Source organism: Sphaeramia orbicularis, chromosome 24, assembly GCF_902148855.1.
Source record: "Sphaeramia orbicularis chromosome 24, fSphaOr1.1, whole genome shotgun sequence".
NCBI lineage: Eukaryota > Metazoa > Chordata > Actinopteri > Kurtiformes > Apogonidae > Sphaeramia > Sphaeramia orbicularis.
In genome coordinates, this window is record NC_043979.1 from 35,897,485 (window position 1) to 35,919,813 (window position 22,329).

General features: G+C 36.8%; 1 protein-coding gene across 1 annotated transcript; it reads left to right on the forward strand.

Moving 5' to 3' along the window:
- Nucleotides 1–5,274: 5,274 nt before the first annotated feature.
- On the forward strand, nt 5,275–9,620 carry mrpl19 (mitochondrial ribosomal protein L19). The gene is made up of 6 exons (XM_030129267.1): nt 5,275–5,381; nt 5,552–5,675; nt 5,766–5,884; nt 6,005–6,139; nt 6,799–6,980; nt 8,931–9,620. The coding sequence occupies exons 1-6, from the start codon at nt 5,303–5,305 to the stop codon at nt 9,150–9,152; spliced, it is 861 nt and encodes a 286-aa protein (XP_029985127.1). The 5' UTR covers nt 5,275–5,302; the 3' UTR covers nt 9,153–9,620.
- Nucleotides 9,621–22,329: the final 12,709 nt, after the last annotated feature.

The following is a 22,329-nucleotide window of genomic DNA, read 5'->3' on the forward strand; positions in this document are numbered from 1 at the left end:
CCTTGAAACCTCAAAGTTTTTGAGTTTCTCCGTAACATTAGAAAGTCAGGCAGCAGCATTGAGCGTTAAATTCTGCGTGGTATACAGGAGATGTGCGGTCCCATGTCTCTAGTGTCGCCTCATCCTTCCACTACTACTACTACTACTACTTCTGTGCAGGATCGGGCTTCCTCTGGACAGGACTGGAGTGGCGCACAACTCTGAGAGTGCATTTCCAACTGCGTGGTGGAAGTGTGGAGGCAGGCAGGCAGCCCACCTGGAGGACCGCCGCTCCCCTGCATGGTCTCAAAGACCTAGAGTTCCCTGCCAGACACACGCAGGAGCATATTATCTCAACGACCACACCTTATATTGTAAACACCCCCAGATAATCTGATTTTTAATCCAATCCAACTTTATTTGTAAAGCACTTTAAAACAACTGCAGTGGACCAAAGTGCTGTACAGAAGAATAATTAAAACAGAAATATAAAATATAGAATAGATTTAAAGACATAGAAACTGTATAAAAACACAAAAAAGTGCTATACAGAAGAATAAATAAAACCAAAATAGAAGTATAAAATACAGAATAGATTTAACCCTTTCATGCATGAATTATTAGAACCTTTGTCGAGATCTTTTCTTCGGTGTTTTATTCCTCATTAGGCATGAAAAAACAATGCAATTGAGTTTTTTTTTTTTTTTTTTCATGGATTTACAAAAATGTCCACTTGGCTACACTGTGCATTTTATTCTTGAAGCACAGAAACATACATTTAAAACCCAATATCAGAAAGTGAAATGAAAACAATGAAATGAAAACATTTTTAATGCTGCTCATCTGATGTTTTCTCACATTTTAACATACTCTAATACTAGTTATGACTCACTTGATTGATTGGTTTGATTGATTGATGTATTTATTTCAAATATGAACGTCAAAACAGAAGAAAATAAATAAACAAAACACTTATATAAGACATATAATACGTATTCAAAAAGGAGTGAGAAGACGCATAACTTACAAAATCCCACCCCTTCTCCTTAAATAATTAATAATAGTAATAATCTTCCTAGTTCATGGAGATAATATGCAAAAAAAAACGTTGTTTTTTTTGTTTTGTTTTGTCTTTGTTTTTTTTAAATGTTAACTACTGTCTAACAATTAACAAGGGATTTCTACTCAAACATGTCACTGCAGATCAGGTTTATCAAGAACAGCAAAGTTACAGTAATGGTATGAATGTCAGTGTATGACATGGTGCATAAGTGTTCACTGTGTTGGCTGAATATGCAACTAAAACAACAAAATCCATGGATATACAAGAGAATAGATGGAGAATAACTGTCCACTGGAGTGACCACTATGCATGAAAGGGTTAAAGACATAGAAACTGTACAAAAACACAAAAAAGTGCTATACAGAAGAATAAATAAAACCCAAATAAAAAGAATAAAATACAAGAATTGATTAAAAAGCCATACAATTAAAAACAATATAAATACATAAACAAATAAATAGAATGGATAAATAAGAACAATAAACCACTACTAAATAAAAAATATAGAATAAAGATAATACCTTCAAACATATCACATGGTTTCAAAAGCCAAGGAGAAAAGATGGGTTTTAAGAAGGGATTTAAAAACAGACAGAGAGGAGGCCTGTCTGATATGAAGAGACAGATCGTTCTCGTTCTATAGTTTAGGACAGTGTTTTTCAACCTTGGGGTCGGGACCCCACGTGGCGTCGCCTGGAATTCAAATGGGGTCGCCTGAAATTTCTAGAAATTGATAAGAAAAAAAACAAAACAAAACTACTTACTAATAAAAAATATATGGTGAGTTGACAGAGAAAATCATATGCATAAAACATATGACAAACTGAGTCTGAAACTGAAGCACTGTGGTACTGTTTGTCTTTCAAATGTTAATTGTGGTCAGTTTCAGATGCTGCAGCTCTTTCATAATTCATAGTTTGAATTCTTGTTTGTTCAGTATTAATTGTCAGCCTTGTAAATCCAAGCTGGACTGACTGTACATATCCTCAACCTGGCTTTTCTGCCTCCATCCATAATAATATACATTATATAGCCTAAATGTTATCTAAAATTTATGTTTATTTGCAATATATATATAGCAAACTATTACATGATCAAAAACAAATTAATTTTAGCAAAAAAATGTCTCCATTTTGAATGTCTGGGGTCGCCAGAAATTTGTGATGTTTAAATGGGGTCATGAGCCAAAAAAGGTTGTGAACCACTGGTTTAGGAGCTGCTGCAGCAAAGGCACGGTTTTAGTGTCTACTGAATCATTCCTGTAGATTTGTACATATGCAAATCTTGTATATTTGCGTATTTCATTTATATTATTTATTGCTTTCGTCTCTACACACTTACTTTCCTAGTCTTTTTTTTTTTTTTTTTGCTAGTATTTTTTATGCAACAGAGCTATTGTGACCAAGTAATTTCCCTTGTGGATCAATAAAGTTTGTCTAAGTCTAATTATAGTAACTAGAGCAGTGGTTCCCAACCTTTTTTTTGGCTCGTGACCCCATTTTAACATCACAAATTTCTGGTGACCCCAGACATTCAAAACGGAGACTTTCTTTTTTTTTTTTTTTTGCTAAAATTAATTTGTTTTTGATCATGTAATAGTTTGCTATGTTGCAAATAAACGTTACTTTTACATAACGTTTAGTCTATATAATGTATATTATTATGGACGGAGGCAGAAAAGCCAGGTGTAGATTACTGCACAAAGTAAGAATTTTATTTTCCTTGCTCAGGATATGTACAGTCAGTCCAGCTTGTATTTACAAGGCTGACAATTAATACTGAACAAACAATAACTCAAACTATGAATTATGAAAGAGCTGCAGCATCTGAAACTGACCACAATGAACATTTGAAAGATAAACAGTACCACAGTGCTTCAGTTTCAGCCTCAGTTTGTCTTTTATGGATTGGGATTGTCTATCTCAACTCACCATATATTTATATATATAAGTTGTTTTTTTGTTTTTTTTTTATCAATTACTGGAAATTTCAGGCGACCCCATCTGAATTCCAGGCAACCCCTCGTAGGATCCCGACCCCAAGGTTGAAAAACACTGAACTAGAGGTAAAACATCAACAGATTTAAGTCTATCCCCTGTGGTTTGTCATTTAGTGGTTAATCATGGACTAAAAAAGTGGCCTTCAGGCTTATTTTTTGTTTTTTTCCCAAATGAATGTTTCTCTCTATTTGACCTTTTGTAAGTGATTTATCAGCATTTATTATAATATTATCCTCTGTATTTTGCATTTGTCAAAGTAAATCAGGTATTTTTCCCTATATTGAATTTACTGATTATGTAGATGTTTGTTTAAGCTCAGAGTAAAGTTGAGGGTTATTATATCAGAAAACATAGAAAATTGAAGAAAAAGTCACTTTTTCTGTAAAATATATCATTAACTGAACATAAACCAAGTGTCTCCATCCACTGTCATTGATCCAACTCCATGGGTTTTACTGGTGAATCAATGTTGTAGAAGATGACAGTGTTTCCACGGTAACTACGGAGCCTCTGAACGTCCAAATGGGTCATATCTGATGACTATGAAAAGATGACAAACCACATTTTACACCAATTATTTACATGTATTGACAGGATAAGTGGATCAGCAAGTATTAAACATTATAGATGAGAAGATGGTTGCCGGTGGGTCCTTGGGTCTTTATTGGTTAAATTCAAACACGTTTACAGAATAATCCTGTATATGAACAGTATTATTTATTGAATGGTATATACTGAAGAACTGCAATGATTAATATTAATTGGAAACTATTTTGATCATCAATAATCATTCTTGTTCAGTGTCAAAGTTTAATTTCTCTAATTCTTGCTTCTTAAATACGAATATACACAGGTTTATTTGCTAGTCCATGGCAGTGAATTAACTACATGTTGACTATGGACCAAACAAGACATTTCAGGAGGTCATCTCATGCACTTGGAGACACTTTTTCACCATTTTCTAACATAGAAGGTATGTTGTGTATTTGTCTCTCATGTGTAGATGTTGATCACTGCCATGTGAGTGTTTTATGGGCAAAACCTGAAAAATGACTGGAATGAATGAAATATTTTTCATGGTTATTTCAGTGTCATTGGAGTTAGATGTCAACACATTACCTGAAGTTTTGCATAAAGAATGCAGGCCAATATGTTTGAGTAATGATTTTTTTTAAGTGAAAAACATGAAAACTGGAATGACTGGAATTAACAAAATATTTTTCACTGTTATCTCAATGTCAGTGTCATTGGAATTTGACATTAATGCATGATCTATATGCCGTGGTAGTAATAGAAGAGCATGCAAAAGGTTCTAAATGTTTATTCACATACTACCTCTCAGTAGTTTATTTAAAATTACATGTAGTTGAATTTTATAAACACCATTTTTTAACCCATAAAGACCCAGTGCAACTTTTGTGGCAGTTCTCAAATAAAATTTTCTTTCTATTTGACCTTTTGTCAGTGATTTATCACCATTTTTCATAATATTATCCTCTCCATTTTGCAGTTTTTCAGTGAAAATGAGGTCTTTTCCTATATTTATTTTACTGATCATGTACTTTAATCGTCATGCTGAAATTATATTTGAGGGTTATTATAACAAAAACAGAGAAAACTTGAGAAAAAGTGACTTTTTTAGTCAAATACATCATTAACTGAACATAAACCCAGTGTGTCCATCCACTGTCACTGATCCAGCTCCATGGGTTTTACTGGTGAATCAAGGCTGTAGAAAATGACAGTGTTTCCACGTTCACTACGGAGCCTCTGAACATCCAAATGGGTAATATCTTTTTTTTTTTTTTTTTTTTTTTTTTTTTACTTTTACTTTTCTTTTATTATTTTAAAATTTTTTAATTTATTATCTTTTTTAAATTTTATTTTACTTTTACCACCAATTTTGCTTTTTACTAAATGGGTCATATCTGATGACCATGTAAGATGACAAACTATTTTACTTACCAATATTTACATGGATTGATAGGGTTAGTGGCTCTAAGGTTATTAAACTTTTTAAATCAGTAGATGCCTTTTATCAATGCTGTCTATTTGGATCTTTATGGGTTGAATTACTGGCATTAATTCCCATTTTTTGACTAATATTGAAAGCGTTTTCCAAAATCAATTTATTTACGACACTGTCGCGCCATCTTGTGGTAACTTGATAAACAGCCGGTTTAGGAAAAAAATCGCGTTTCGATCTTTTTGGCTCACACGGCTTCTGTACAAGCTCCCATGTGACAGCAGAAGGTCAAACATGGCAGTCTGCACGAAGGGGCTCGACAAATACATCCTTTCGCTGAGATTATTGCGAAACTTTCAGCTCCAAAATGAACGTAAGTAAACTGAATTGTTAAAGTTTATATTTTACAAGGTTATATCGAGTTGCGACAGTACGTAACCACAGTCTGAAACGTTCATACTTATTAGCTAGCTAACTTGAAGCTAACGCAGAATTAGCTTAGTGTAGATATGAGGATGAAGAAGTGTTGTATTTTCTGTACAGGACTCCTGTCAACGTCTACGTGCCGTCTTGCTACGGAGAAAGACGGTGGAAAACCCCCTAAGTTCATCCCTCCATCTAAACCTATCATTATAGATAAAACACAAACTGCAGCATCTCTGCGCAAGTATGTAAACATAGAAATAAACGCTCATAAAAGGTATATAATGTACAAAATCAGGTATGAATGTGTCCTGTATCTTGTTTTTTCCTTCAGGTTTCTCAGTCCAGAGTTCATCCCTCCCAGGCAGAGAACAGATCCATTCAAGTTTTCAATAGAAAGAAAAGACATGATCAGGAGGAGGAAAGTACTTGATATCCCTGAATTCTACGTTGGTAAGAAACCCACTGAAGAATGCAATAGAAGTATTGAATGATGTATTGGATCCAGCAGTAGAGATTTAGAGGACAATGTTTTGCTCATTGATGAAATTTTTTTGTTGTTGTTATTTAAAGGGAGTATCCTAGCTGTGACAATGTCGGACCCAAATGCAAGTGGAAAAACAAGCCGCTTTGTTGGTATCTGCATCCAGAGGGGTGGAAAGGGACTGGGAGCCACATTTGTACTGAGAAACATTATTGATAACCAAGGTGAGGTTAATTCCATTGTAGCTATTCAGTCAAGTAAATGCTTTGTTTCTTCATTTAACTGGTTGGACGTGAATTATTATTATTATTATTATTATTATTTTTTTGTAAACAGAGAAAACCACACACAAAAGGTCACTGCACTTTTCAGTTCGATGTTTCTGTGGCAGGAGTAAGAAAGTAAACATTATCATGTGTTCTGGACTAGTTAACTACATCTCAAAAACATTCTCCAGCTACTTTTTTATGCTGCTTCTATTGCGAACTGCTGTAGATTGTATCCTGTGGCCAGATTGTACAACACACCTACTACTTTTAGCTCAGTTTAGCTCAAACTAGTGGAATTTATGTAGTTAGGGCAGACTGAAGTTGGATTACATTCCCACCTCAAGTGAACTGTTCCAGAATTTATTCAGGGATGTAATGAGACTCCTTTAAACAGTCTTTGTGTAGTTGTTGTGGTCCACATCAGAGTGCAGTTAGTGTCCCCACACAAGTCACACTAATTGGGAAATGCATTTCTTTTAATTTAAACAGATTAAAACTGCCCGAATGAATTCATCCTAAATGTCACTGTATGGCAAGTGATGAGCATTAAAAACATAAGGTCTCCTTAAATTTAAAGTTTACCTCACATTAACCTCCCTTATGTTTTTGTTCAGGTGTGGAGATCTGCTATGAGCTGTACAGCCCCCGCATCACGAAGATTGAGGTGCTGAAGTTGGAGAAGAGGTTGGATGACAACCTGATGTATCTTAGAGACGCCCTGCCTGAGTACAGCACCGTGAACCCTGACATAAAACCTGTGCCAATTTCTCCAACTGATGAGGTCCCTGTCAACAAGGTAAGGGAAAATCAAGTGTATTCTCAAACTGAAAGAAACTGCATGATCACACAGGGCACCTACAGGGTCTACAAAAGCCCCAGAAATCAATGCTATGAATAAAGCTGAATTAAATTCACACTAGAGTCCAGACAACTACTGTGTCACAATGTCATTTTCAGGCCAATATGGTGTCCCCTCTCATGAGAAACTAGCTACCTCTAAAAGAATTAAGTTTAAATAGTGTCTATTACCATCACTTTTATCTAATATGGCAACAGGATAATAACAAAATATTTGAATATTTAAAATATTTAACATTTTTATTCAAAATATTTAAAAGCTTAACTTCCTAATACTGTTATTTTGACAGACACGCATGGAGGACAAGCTCTAGCCATGGCATAAAAATGATATTTATTGATTGGCTTTATGTTGTTAAAATAAAACAAAAATATCAAAACCGAAATATCAACCTCCACCAATCTATGTTGTGTGAAAAAGGCTTATTTTGTAGGCAGGACTTATTTTTGTATTAATATTATTTAGTTATCCTAAGCTGTCATTTATAAGAATCAGAAGCATCTAGTTGTGATGTTCACTCAGTTTATTATTAAAGTAATGTGGTCTAATACATGGATAAATATGTCTTTATTTTGGAAAAAATATTAATGCCGTCTTTAATGCTGTCTAAAGCTGTGGAATGTAATCATATATCTGATGTGATGCGATGATCACTATTTGCGCAATCATTGGGTCACAACTCTCACTTTACAGCAATATTCTTTGGTCATGCAAGTATGACCAAAACAAAGGATAATTCTGGTTTGTTTGTGTGAAAGTTGCAATTATTGTAAACTTAACATTTAATAGTGATTTCACAGAAACATCTCTGTATCTTGATATATACCTTTAGTATGACATAAAATGTCATATTATTAGAAAAATACATTTCCTTGGTTTCTATAAAAGTGGGTTATGATTTGAAGGGACAGACTAAAAATAACCAATGAATGTATCAGTTTGAAATTTAAAAATGATATATTATTTTACATAAAGATCATGATTTTAATATTAAAATAATGAATTCCTGAGAATATTGTATTATTAAAGCTGTGTTAATAAAGAGCTGAAATTGGTTACAAACTAAAAATTCAAGTCCTTAATGAGACATTTGTCCAGGACTGGGATTCAATATAGTGGCAGGACATAATACTATAGTGTGCTTTAAGACATTCAGCTCTACAGGATTGTTGATGTCACAGATTCATGTTTATATACTTGTTTAAGTTATGAAATGAAGTTTGGAAGCAGCACAACAACACAAAATGATAACATCTGTGATTCAGTGTATGAGACATTGTCAAAACTTGTGTGAATGGTCATAATATAAGAGTTTCTAATGACCCGCTCCTGGTATGGATGTTAAATAGATCTTAAATTCCATTCATATTACAGGGTTCCCACAGGGTCTTAAAAAGTCTTGAATTTACAAATCTGCATTTAATACCTTAAAAAAGTCTTTAAGGGGTGTTAAATTTGATATGGTTAGTCTTAAGTCATGTTGCCATAAACTTGTTCGCTGTATTGTTTTAAAATGTGTCTGGGAAATGTCCAAACTAGAGAGAAAGTAACGTTAGACTTAATTCCACCCGTTGCAACACGACAATTTATGTTGAAATTAGGAACCAATCATCGCTAACTTTGCAACCCCTGGAGAGAAATAGTCACAGAATATACAGTTCTGTGTACTGTATGTATAGAATATTCAATATCTGCTGATGTTAATGAATACATTTTCCTAAATTCTAGGAGTCACACATTTTTGCCAGTATGGCCATGAAATGGGCATTAAATTCTGTTCTAAGTATTCTTAAAAAGTCTTAAATTTAACTTGTAGGAACCCTGATAATAGTCTTCAAAAATTCTCATAATGAAATGAAACTTCTATGTTTCTTTTTTTTTCATTAGCTCAAGGTAAAGATGCGCCCAAAGCCATGGTCTAAACGTTGGGAACGGCCCAAGTTCAACATCAAGGGCATTAACTTCAATCTGTGCCTGACACCAGAGAAGATGGAGCACGCCCAGAAGTGGGCAGAACCTTGGCGGGAGTACGACATGTTGAAGGAGTATGACACATCCAAACTGGAGGAACAGATCTTCAGTGAGGTCCAGAGGGAGATGAACAAGTGAGGAAGAGAGACTCCCAAAATGCAACGCTGTCCTCCAGGAACAAGAGACGATTGGAGTTTGACATTGGAGTGGATACGTGACACCTGTTTGATCTGGGATAAAGTCTGTTCAGATGGTTTACCACAGCTGCACCAGTGTGAGAGGAAGTCAAATGGCGCATTTCCACTATGTGGTACCGGCTCGACTTGACTTGGCCTTTCCATTACGAAAAAGGACGTGGAATCTGGTACCCGGTACTAGTTTGTTGGTATCACCTCCGTTGAGCTTCCAAGACCAGGGAGCAGATATTAAAACATGACGTGTAAACACTGCAGACCACTGATTGGTCAGAGTTGTCTTTGTGACCCGCCTTTTTACAGAAAACAGATGCGGAAGTTGACAGTAAATATACCATTAAGTTAATCTACATGATGACAGCCCGCAAAACTACACCATGATCGATCGAGGAGATTCAGTCTTTGGTGGCTGACGTAAAAATTCAGCATGAGCTTGATGAGACAACACACAACGAGCAAGTTTATCAGCAACTCTCTGAGCAGACGACACGGAAGTAATGCCATCGCCATGGTGTTCTGGTACTCTAAAGTCGGTAGTATCCTGTAATGGAAACGGTCTCCAGGAATAATGCCTGGTACTCGAGTGGAGTCGAGCCGGTTCCACGTAGTGAAAACATGGCAAAAGTGGAGTCAAATCATCTGTCAGTCTGCAGTACTGTATGTAATGTCATGTATTCCAGTGTCATTAGACTTTATCGTTATGCAAAATACAAAATTATTCAGTGATCAGTTTCTATAATAAAAGATAATATTCATCTCAGCTATTGAATTACAATGTCATTAATTATGTCACTGTATTGACTTGTTTTTCTGAGTTTTCCCATGCTCCTGTCAACACTTTTCACACATTACCATTAATAGACACTAGATGGCACTGATTCTCTTTACATGTTACTCCATCAGTAGTTGCATAACTGAGACTCTGTTGCGTCCTGCCTCAGTATTTTCAGGGAAACTCTTTCCATGTTAAATAAACACATTAATTTCTTCAGTGTAAGTTTGATGACAGTCTGAAAAACCAGTTATGTGTGACAACATTGAGGTTTCAAACCTGAAAAGGTCTTTTACATCAGCACACGTTCCAGAGTTAAGGGAGTAAAGATTTCCAGATAAATCACTAAACCTGTTTGTTGGAATGGGCCCCAGTATCCTGCTGTACTTGAGAAAAAAAAAAAAATAGCTGGTATTCAGGGACTGAACACCAAGGACACCCGGTAGTGTTTTACTGTTGTGGATGGAAAATTGTGGTGTTGAGATGGTATGTTAGAGCGTCAGTCGGGTAGTATAAAAACACTTGGAGTCCTTATGTTATGTCTGCTTTCTGTGAATGTGTGTGTATGTGTGTATATAAACAGGCAGAATGAGTCCCTGCACTCTAATTTCTCCATATTACAGGATGAGACGTGGAGAAAATGGTCTCTAATACAGGAGTAGCAGATGTTTACTGAGCTCATTATGGACCACACAGATTCCCTGTATGGAGATACTGAGAAATAAAAAGACTGATTATTCTCATTACATTTAGGATCATAGAATAGAAAAGCCTTTTACAGCAATGTACAGCAGTTTACAGGTAATTGAGCGAGGTTAATGACCCATAGATTGGTTTGACTAAATCTGCACCTGTTGACCAACTAAATCTTAATCTGAGCCTCATTTCAGTTTCATAAACAATGTGTTTAGTTTTATTGCTGACATAATTTACTCTGACCAGTGGAGCTTGACCTGCAGCAGAGAAAACCAACTCCATGTGCTTCTGTGTACAGTAGACTGGCTGCTCTGCACATTGTCATTATACTACCCACTGAACCAGCTGGCCCTTTCACCTTTTCATTCTTCACTCTCAGTATTTTTCTCCAGGACTGATTAATGTTCACATGTGGAGGCGGTAACCGAAATGTTTATCCTACATCACATCGCCAAGTCTTTAGAAGCATTCCACACTGACTCCACCGGACTGGTAAACCAGTTTAAACCACAAACTTACTCATTCTTGAGTTACTGCTTCAAGGAAATTTCCTGCCTCCGTGTGTCTTTGTGTGTGAGTGTGTTAGCGCTTCAAGGTTCTGATCTCAACTCTATGTACCTCCCATGCCCTCAGGTTGACTTTTCTGCACCTGGAGTGAAGTTAAAGCCCCTTGGCTGGGAAAGGAGATCAAACACCAGCTCTCTCTCTCTCACACACACAGCAACTTGCAGACAGACTATCATATCAGCCTTTACAGACAGACACCTCAAACAGTGCCAACTGTAAACGTCTGGGACAGCCTGTCTGTCTGTCAATTCTTATGTGAAACTAGATATGATCCATTCACGGTTGCAGTGGAATTGGGGTGGGGCATGCAGGTTGGAGTAGCTCATAATCCCACCCCTCAATAACAACCAACAGTAAAGCATGGTGGGCCGATGATAGCTAGTGCCACACTACTATGAAGGTCAGCGCTGGAATGTAGGGAGGGACACATCCTCTAATCTGTCTTCCTCCTCTTTGCTAGTGCTCCCATAACCTTCATCTCTTTCTCTCTCTCAGGGGGGATAGCACCGGCTTTGAAAAGGAGCCAGGTTGATGGATTAGAGAGGATGCGATACAGAGTGTGCAGCTACTCCCACAGGTTAAGATTTTGGGGTAATGTCTTCCACTGGGCCAATATAGTAAATTGTATACTGACAGTCAATAGAAACTTTGAGGTAGAAATGTCTGCATATTTCTACTTGTAGGGGGGTTGTAATTATTCATTGTGGATTTATTGATGACTTAGTGCTCGTTGAGATAATGATGAGTTGTCATGTTGTCACGGTTCATTGCACATGGGTTGGTCTCTTTGCAAAAGTGGACCAAATACACATTGAGCGATACTCAGTAAGTATCTGCACAATTTGAGGATTGCTTTTGAAGGCCTATATAAAGGCCCAAAAAAGGCCACTATTGTTAGTCCAGTGAACGGCATCATGCCACGTCCATCACGTGAACAACATCTCCGGGCACTGGGTATGGTGGAGGCTGGTTTGAGCTACAGTGATATAGCCAGGCATATGTATGGGCTGTTCCCAACCCACAATCAGAAACCTGGTTGAACAACACAACACCACAGGCTCTGTTAACGATAGACTGCGTCCAGGGCCAGAGAGAGTGACAACTCCCGACCAGGACCGCAACTGTTGTGACTTTGTGTTTGGCAGGTGCCATTTTCTTTTGTTAAGTTTTTTGTTTTGAAATTATCCTTGAAAGTTTATATTTTTGTTTCTGTATGCCAATATCCTAAACAAATGATTCATATGAAAAAATCTCAGTTTAGGGTTTCAAAATAAAAATTATGTCAAAAAATATGGTCTCAAAGTTTTCATTGACTGTGAGTGTAGTAATTGTTTTGCATCAGGTATATATTTACTTACGTTTTGTTTGTTTTGCACGTCCTGGACATGTAGTCTTGCACTTGGTTTTGTTTTAATTTTGTATTATCTTTGGGTGTATTTTGCTTGGTTTGTCTGACTTTATACAGAATGATTTTATAGCTAGTTGTGTATAGCTATCCATTAAGACTATTATTATTTAGAAGGGGGCAGGAAATATAAGATTTTCTTCATCCTGTTCCTTTTCGAGCATGGGTGTGTATATGTTTGTTCACCTGATGATTATTGAATATCTGCTGATGAAATACACATCCATGAGCAAAATAAATAAATGAAAAAAAAAAACAAACAAAAAAAACTCTTTGCCTCTCCTGATCTTTAACATCTCTGTCATTGTGTGATTTCTTACTTTGCTGTCTGAAGGCCAAGGGGAAATTAGTTTCACTGTCTTTGTCTCTGTCAGGGAGACTATGAACTGTGTTTGAGCTGTCTGTGTGTATGACAAGTGCAACGGGATACTGGGCCACCCATAGGCCCCAGGTAAATTACACCCTGTCACTGTGTGAGTGTGTACATGTGTGCGAGTGCATGTGTGTACGAGCTCCTTGGGGCCACCCGTAGTACTAGGTAAATTACACACTTGAGTTTCACCATATGTTTCCAGTGAAACGACACGACCGTCTGCTCTTCTCCGACTGTCCCATGGGTCTGACAGAGGCTCCTGCTGCCATCACTCTCTCTCTCTCTCTCTCTCTCTCTCTCTCTCTCTGTTACATACACTCAGACATCCTGACAGTGCGACAGCTGTTAGGAAACGTTACATTGCGAGCAGCTGATGCCTCAAGTTGAACAAGCACATATCACAGTCATTTTAATAATGCGATCCTGTGTAAAGTGGATTTGGCAACGCCACTAGGGTCAGGGGATCACTTCCAGTTGGGGCCAAGCATCCTAAAAATGCAGAGTTAAAAGTGTCTGTCCGTGGTGAACAATGGCTTCAGTACATCTCAGTTGATGCGCACAGAAGGATGAAGAGTCGCTCACTCACTTGGGACGTGTAACAAGAGGAAGACAGACAACATACTGTACACCACAAAGAATGACAACAGCCATACTGACAAGTCAAATAATAATCAGTGCAGCAGAAATACTCCGATGGGATGTCTGAAAAATATGTTTCAGTTTCAAGGGGCTTCTATAAAACTGGATACATTTTGGTAACTGGCACTTTTCCAGCTTTTTAGACCCAATAATAAAAGAGAAATGTAGACATATTTCCCCCCAGGATGTACCTAATGATGACCTCAGATAAATGCAAAAAAAAATTATACACTTGCTCCGAGCCATCCCAAAATTAATGAATTTTTGATAAAATATTTGGGCCAAAAATAGGACCAAAATTGGGACAGGAAAAACTACCTAAGTATCAGTGCGTTTGATCCGGAAAACATGGCCTGAAATGGTCTTATATACCGCTATAATTAAAGACACTGTGTTAAATTTGACGATTCTAGTGGTTTTTCTAAACCAGACGTGGGTTTTTCATGAGTCTCAGTCTCATATCAGGTTTTGTACGCAACCCATCGTGTCCACTTGTGTTACATGCAGAACCTGCCCAGTTAAATGCACATAAATCGTGAATGATTTTGCAACAGCGGTCATTTTTGTCAAACACTCTGCCTTGCATAATTAGTTTGATTCCCAAAATAAACACGTGAGAGACTAAAAAGATATTTGAAAAAATAGTAGTGCGTCATTTTCGTGTCTTTTTTACAGTCTTATATGCAGATTTTTGTATAAAAATAATATAAAATTGTGTTTTATCTGAAAAGTAGTTTCTCTTTTATCTCAGTAACTATTTATTTTTGAAATAGACCCAAAGTGCTTCCAAACTTGCTTCATAACATTAGTCTACAACTGGTTTGAATTTTTAGCCCCCATGTCCTGTTTTTAGGGACCAGTTTCATAGAAGCACCCATACGTGCTTCCTCCCATAATGCAACCATTGTGAAAAATGCTTTAAGTATGACATAAGAACACATTGGAGAGCAACTGTATAACATTCTAAGAAACATACTGTACTTTAAGTGGATTAACACAGATTTTGAGATGAGATTTGAGATTAATTAATTGGGAATCAAGTTTTTGAACAATGTGAAAAATACCTAAATTGCAAAATTGAGATTAGTGCATCCCAGTGAATTATCAAAAATCCAGAAATAGTTGTTTTATTTTAAGAATAAGTCACAAGAAAAGTTGTTTATTTATTGATTTATATGCAGTTTTGTTATTGACATTGGTTTAACCTACTACACTTATGTACTCTTGTTCTCTGCCTTTTTTTAATATGTGCTCTGATATTTTAACTCAGTCTGTTTGTTAATTATCTGTTGGACTCAATGTACATTTGTGCAAAAATCTCCGACTACTACAGACTGTTCATTTTGCACAGTTGTAATGAGCATGCATCTTTATTTGTGTTATTAAGACATGACAAATGGCATTTTCATGGAACTTGGTGGAAGGGTAGGGCATGGACCAGGGAGAAAACATGAATTTTTGGACCAGATCTATAAAAACAGGACTTTGTTTCACTTTCTTTGACATTGGAGAAAAGTCTACCTTCAGGCTAAGACTGAACTACTATAATAACAGTCATTTATACTAACCTGTAGCACCATCTGACAAAAGGAGAAAAACAGGTCATAATTTGTGGTTCGTTTGTAGTTTAATAATATTGTGGGATGAGGAAAAATTGTGCATATTGACTTTAGCGGAGATCTGTGCTAGGTTATTGTACACACAAACTATAAATGAAGCTGTCAGCACTGGTAATACAGTCTGTAATACTTTTTTTTTTTTAAATTTTGCACGGCAGTAAAAAATATAAGGATTACAGACTGTGTGTGCAAGTGCTGACAGTTTCATTTATAGTTTTGTGATTTTTCTGAACTTCTAGAGTTTGGAGCTGAGCATGGCAGATCTTTTGGTTGACTTATTGTAAATACTGGGGTCTTGAGCTTTGATAAATAGCATGCCAGAGTGGCTCTCAGTCATATGATCAGAGGAACACTGTGACCAGAAGTGAGGTGCAAATCATTCTTAAACCCTTTGTGTGCTGATAATCCACTAAGATGTGAGATAATCACAGAGGCCACTTAAATTTTAACATATTTAATCACATTCATTGTAGTGTAGAATACTGTTCAGCACTTAAAGATAAAACAGGACTATAAATACCACCTTAAAGGAGACACAAGTCAAACGCCAGCGCACGTTATTCCCTCGCAACTGATGTTTTGACACGGCAGGCTACATGTAATATTTCTGACCGGCGTTCCTGCACGTATTCAGGTCACAGCTGTCAGAAATTGTCCCTTATGTTTATATGGTCTCTTCAATCATATTTGGTGTATTTTCTTCTTTAAGGATGTCCCTGTCCACATGCTTTCCAAGATAAGAGCACCCAAGGCTGTTTGAAGCATTCTTCACATTTCCTTGGTATCACTGCTTGTTCCTGCTGTAGCCTTGATGTGCGTGTGTGTTCAGTTGTGGTTTAACATTTAAAACAGGCGAGCCAGGTCACAACACAGTGTATTATTCGTCATGATGGGTTTGTTATTCATGCGTGGTCATGATGACCCTGCCTGGTACTTGGAAAAAAAAAAAAAAATAGTAGCCATGTGGTCTAAAAGTGTGCGTCTACTTTGATCCAAGTATGAAATATTGCAGTTGAAATAAGGGCAGTTTCACTTCCTTGCCTCTGAGTGGCACCCTCTTCTTTGTCTACCTTTAACTGTTGTGTACGGCTCTAAATTCTCCTGCACAGCTGGTCTTCTTCTCTCTTGAGCTGTAATTGCAGCTCTGTCCTGGGAAATAGAGGGAGGAAATCCCAGAGCTTTTGCCCTGCAACAATGACAATAAAAAAAGAGGTGAGGAAAAGAGGAAGAAAGCGTTTCAGCTGAGATGAAAGAAGGAGGGAGGCTTAAGGAGTAGGAGGAGGTGGAGGAGTGTTGGCTCAGGAGTGTAAAGAACGGTGTAGGTAGGAGAGGAGAGATGAAGGCGAAAGCAGGGGGAGGAGGGATGGTGTTGGTGATGGCAGTAAACGCTTGAGTTTATTAACCTCATTTAACTGAAAGGCTGAGCGTAAGGGGAAGAGGAGGAGCGGCGTGTTCATACTGTGAATGCAGGACTGGAGTTTACTAATGAGGGCTGAAAATGCTCACACACCGCTCACTCACTCTCTCTCTCTCTCTCTCTCTCTCTCTCTCTCTCACACACACACACACACTCACACTTTTCTTCCCATGCTTATACCAGATTCACCTTGATCCTGTGCCAAGTATGCAGGCAGAACGTACATTCACAACACTGGGTACGACCGGCTTCATCTTACCGCCTCCTCTTAATTCTTTTTAACAAATCAAACAGCAGCTGAGATGCAATTTTTACCCAAATTGCTATTGATATGTACACAGCGAGTGGGTGAAGCAGAAGTGAGACACACATTTGATTCCCAGCCAAGCCACATACCCCTACATTATCTGACAATCTTTAGATTTATTTTGTCATGTGCTACCAATAGTTTATATATAACATGGAATAGATGGGAAGATGTTCACAGTTCTGGGAAATTGGGAAATGAATTACAGTCAAGTTGACGTGCTTGTATTTTGACTGTGTGTGGGAATCAGGGCAGTGAATGCCACACCACAAGGCCCAGGGTCAAAAAGGTCGACAAACAACTAAGTGAATTTTATCCAGGTCTTGTGAGTTGCCATTGCTAACCTTATTTACCCTCCAGACATGTTTTAAAGGAGTGATATTTTTGCTTTTTTTTTTTAAAAACAGAATTATGCATTTAAAAACATTTCTATGTGGTCTACATAAACTGTAAATGCTATGCTTGGGTCTGAATTCTTCATTAATTCAACTCCACAGGTCCATCTTCAACCCTATTTCTGAGTAATGACACCAGAAAGGTCGTTTTGAGCGCTGGCCCTTTAAATGCAAATGAGCCACTTCACACCCCATCCCCTCCAGGGTGTTGATCGTGTTCAACCAACAACTGAACATTTTAGGTAATCGGCTCGAAGTTTGGACATATTTTCAGTTTTTACTACGACTGCAGCTGCTGATAAACAATTATGGTGTACTCGGAGAAATGTTCGTCAGAAGTCTTGACCTTATACGTGCAAATGTCGTGATGTAACTAGTTATAAAATGTAACAAATTAAGAAGGAATTAAAACGGGTTGTGGAAATCCACTCGATTTTTACCGGAATTAATATAAAGATAGCTTTGTAGCACCTGGAGGGCTCAAATAAGCTATGCTAAAATAAGCTAAACTAAGCTAAGCTAAACTAAGCTAAACTAAATTAAGCTAAGATAAAATGAGATTAGACAAGACTATCCGAACTATTAGGGTCCAAATACACAAATAAATGTACCAAAGACTACTAAAAGTGGGTTTAACAAAATATGACTTTTAAAACATATGTAAATATTAAAAATAATGAATTTCTTACATGTAAACTGATTTACACTTTAATCTAAGAGTCATGCAGATTTTCCCCCCGAATCACACATGACAAAGTTGTTTTAACACATTTGTGTTAAGTTGTCAAATCAGTTACAGACAAGACAAGAGAGCCCTTCACGTTATCCTGATAGCCACCCACCTCATTCATCCATTATATACGGTGACCACTAATGACCTCAAATGGACACAAAGAATGCACACTTAAGACGCTTGCTGAAGACAAATGAGTGAAGATGCACTCTGAACTATTGACAAATGGCGTGAAGCGCGCACACACACCGCAGACACACACTTAAAATGCGCAGTGAAGACGGATGACATAGTCGGTCCACAGTGAAGATGCTCTGAAATGTAGGTGACAAATGATCAGACGCTCAGTGGGTGCACTAACCCCCCGCTACGACCAACAGAGGATGGGCTATTTTATGATTTGACAAAGGTTAAGTGATCATTTTTTTCACCTTTCTCCCACAGACTGGAAAATGTATACAGTCATGGAAAAAATTATTAGACCATTCTTGTTTTCTTCAGTTTCTTGTTCATTTTAATGCCTGGTACAACTAAAGGTACATTTGTTTGGACAAATATAATAATAACAACAAAAATAGCTCATAAGAGTTTAATTTCAGAGCTGATATCTAGACATTTTCCATGTTTTCTTTATAATAACCAAATCACTTCAGTTCTTACATCAATATCTATTGCACTGTACTGACAAAAACAGTGCTTTTAGACATTCCATGTTTTCTTTTCTGTCTGTTTTAGTCACATGATACACACAGGAGTTAGTACTTGATTGCATAACCATTGTTTTAGATGACTTTAGATGGTCTAATAATTTTTTCCGCAACTGTAGATAAACTTTGTTTTTATCTGGTAGTTATCTTTACATGATTCTATTTGAAAGAGTAGTTACAGAAGTGCTGTGATATACAGTAAGTTAATATGCACGTTCATTGTTTTATTTCGCTTTATTTAACCTATATGCACAGCTATATGAATGATGACCTGGCCAAGAAATAGCAGTCAGATGCTAGACAATATACAGTCACAGAAAAAATGATTAGACCATCAAAAGTCATCAAAAATAATGGTTTTGCAATCAAGTACTAACTTCTGTGTGTATCATGTGACTAAAACAGACAGAAAAGAAAACATGGAATGCCTAAAAGCACTGTTTTTGGCAGTACAATGCCACACTGGATAAAAATCTAAATCTTACCAAGTGTATTTTTCTCATTTCTAGTCAAAATGTCTCATCACGCTTAAATTAAGACATAATCACCTAAAAAGTAACTTTTCAGTGAGATATAAGAACTTATTTGTAGACAATAGATCTCGAAAATCTTATTTCAAGAAATCTTACCAAGATAATTTTCACTTGTTCCATCCAAAAAAAAAAATAAATCTTGAAATAATAGATTTAGATTTTTGCAGTGCATAGCTATTGATGTTAGAACTGAAGTAATTTTGGTTATTATCAAGAAAACCATGGAAAATGTCTAGATATCAGCTCTGAAATTAAACTCTTATGAGCTATTTTTGTTGTTATCATTATATTTGTCCAAACAAATGTACCTTTAGTTGTACCAGGCATTAAAATTAACAAGCAATTGAAGAAAACAAGGGTGGTCTACTAATTTTTCCAGCGACTGTAAAATACAGGAAACACTTTTGCACAAAGTGAAAGTGTCCTACAAAATGTAATAAATAAAAACAAGTTGCACTACAAAATATATACAACAGTACTAAACTTGGCTGACAATTAAAGACATGTGCAATGATCATAGACTGTTGACTGAGCTGAATTTTTGAAAGGAAAACAGGATGAGTGTACTGAGTTTTAGATTTTGTTGTAATTAACTGCTGATGAGTATGAGGAAAAAGCTAACTAAAGTAATTGACTGTATATCTAAGGAAGCAGTAATCGATGCCTAACAATAATAAAACTTCAGCACAGATCTGTTTCCTATGAAATTAAACATAAATATATTGAAAATCCACAGGTGAGTGGTTAACCATGAGGGCCCCGGCTCCCTACCGTCCCTCTTACTTTCATTAAACTATTTGGAGAACCATATGGATGGGATTTTTTTGTGGGTAGCACGATGAATGCAGTAAAGTAATGTGAACTTACTAGTCTGCGACTGACAGCTTACTAAACACTCTTTGAACTGCTCTGATGCCGTAAACCCTTCCCATCTGGAAATCCAAGCAAGGTTAAAACAAAAAGTAAAACTAATTTGCAAATATTTAACCCAATCCTGGTGTAAAAACAAATCATCCAGCAGCCAAGCGGAGTCCATGTAGGCCGGCTCGACACCCTTTGAATCTGGGCCGGTGTTTGATTCAGGGCTTTGTTTCTGCTGGGGTGCCATCAGTTCAGCACTCGCAGTCTCATCTTAAAGAGCTGTGACCGGTCATACAAGGCGGCTCTGGACCGTTTGTCTGTATGTCAATGGACTGGCCATTCGCTGTGTTTCAAACACACACACTGTCATTAAACTTTTGACCCTGCTGACTCTGTCACTCTTTGACAAAACTTCTGTGACCACTGTCGATGTAGTGGTTAGGTCAGCTTGATTAGTCTTTATTATAGTGTTGCCATTATCATTTTCCAGCTGGGTGGTGTCGAAAATGGTCCCCTGGGGTCTATGTGCAACAGCCAGGGGAACTACGATGTAATGTTCTTTAAATTATAACATTGTGCTATATCGTTAATAGTGTATAGGGCAGTGGTTCCCAACCTTTTTTGGCTCATGACCCCATTTTAACATCACAAATTTCTGGCGACCCCAGACATTCAAAACGGAAACATTTAATTTTTTGCTAAAATTAATTTGTTTTTGATCATGTAATAGTTTGCTATACTATGTTGCGAATAAACGTTAATTTTAGACGACATTTAGTCTATATAATGTATATTATTATGGACGGAGGCAGAAAAGTCAGGTGTAGATTACTGCACAAAGTGAGAATTTTATTTTCCTTGGTCAGAATATGTACATTCAGTCAAGTTTGTATTTACAAGGCTGCAAATTAATAATGAAAAAAAAAAACAAAACAGTAACTCAAACTATGAATTATGAAAGAGCTGCAGTATCTTAAACTGGCCACAATGAACATTTGAAAGATAAACAGTACCACAGTGCTTCAGTTTCAGCTTCAGAGTTTGTCATGCCTTTTATGTATTGGGATTGTCTCTCTCAACTCACCATATATTTTTTTTATTAGTGAGGTTTTATTTTTTATTTTTATCAATTACTAGAAATTTCAGGCAACTCCATTTGAATTCCAGGCGACCCCACGTGGGGTCCTGACTCCAAGGTTGAAAAACACTGGTAGAGGGACTATTTGCGCCAAGGAAACAAGTATATTGTGTCCATATATTCAACCTACACTGGCTTTTGGTCAATACAGACTCTGATATGGATTTGACATATTACACATATCACAAATTACCAAACTAGCTAGATAGTGAGCATGCAGAAATATTTTCTGGAGCAATAAGCTTAATTACTCCAGTGTGTTTTGTTGAAGTGGATAAGTTTTGTAATTTGTTAAGAGCTTTCTGCCAGTAGACTAGTAATTTTAAATGTCTGGGTTTATTGGGACTATATGCCAGACTTGCTACTGTTAATTTTCTGAAAGCTTTTACAATCAATTACTTGAAAAGTATACGTGCTATCGAGTTGAGTCCAAATGCAATTCGATAAAAATGACCATCTGTTTAAAAGTGTCCGTTGATGATATGTCTCTGTGTTTATTACTATGAAGCAACACTGAAGTATTTAGGTTGAAAGGTTTAGAAGAAAAGAGGACAGCATCCTGTGTCTAAAAGGACAAATGATGGTAAGCAATTGTTTATTCTGGTTCATGATTGGGGATACATGGATGTTAGAGCCATAATGCAAATTAGTGGAAAATAATTTAAATTTGTTTAGTACAATGTTGAATTGGAAGGTTTTAAAGAAATAACTGATAACTAATTTGCAGTGTTAAAGTTGTTAATATTGCTTAATTATGAACATCTGTATTTCATTATTCTGTTAAAACATTAAGATGCATCAGCCAGTGGGGGGTCAGAGCACAACACTCTTTGACTGTGACTACACGGCCCTCATTGATCTCCTGTAACAGATGAAAGATTCTTTATTTTTACCTCTGCCAAGTGTAATGGTGGAGGTTATGTTTTCATCAGGGTTTGTCTGTCTGTCTGTCTGTTAGC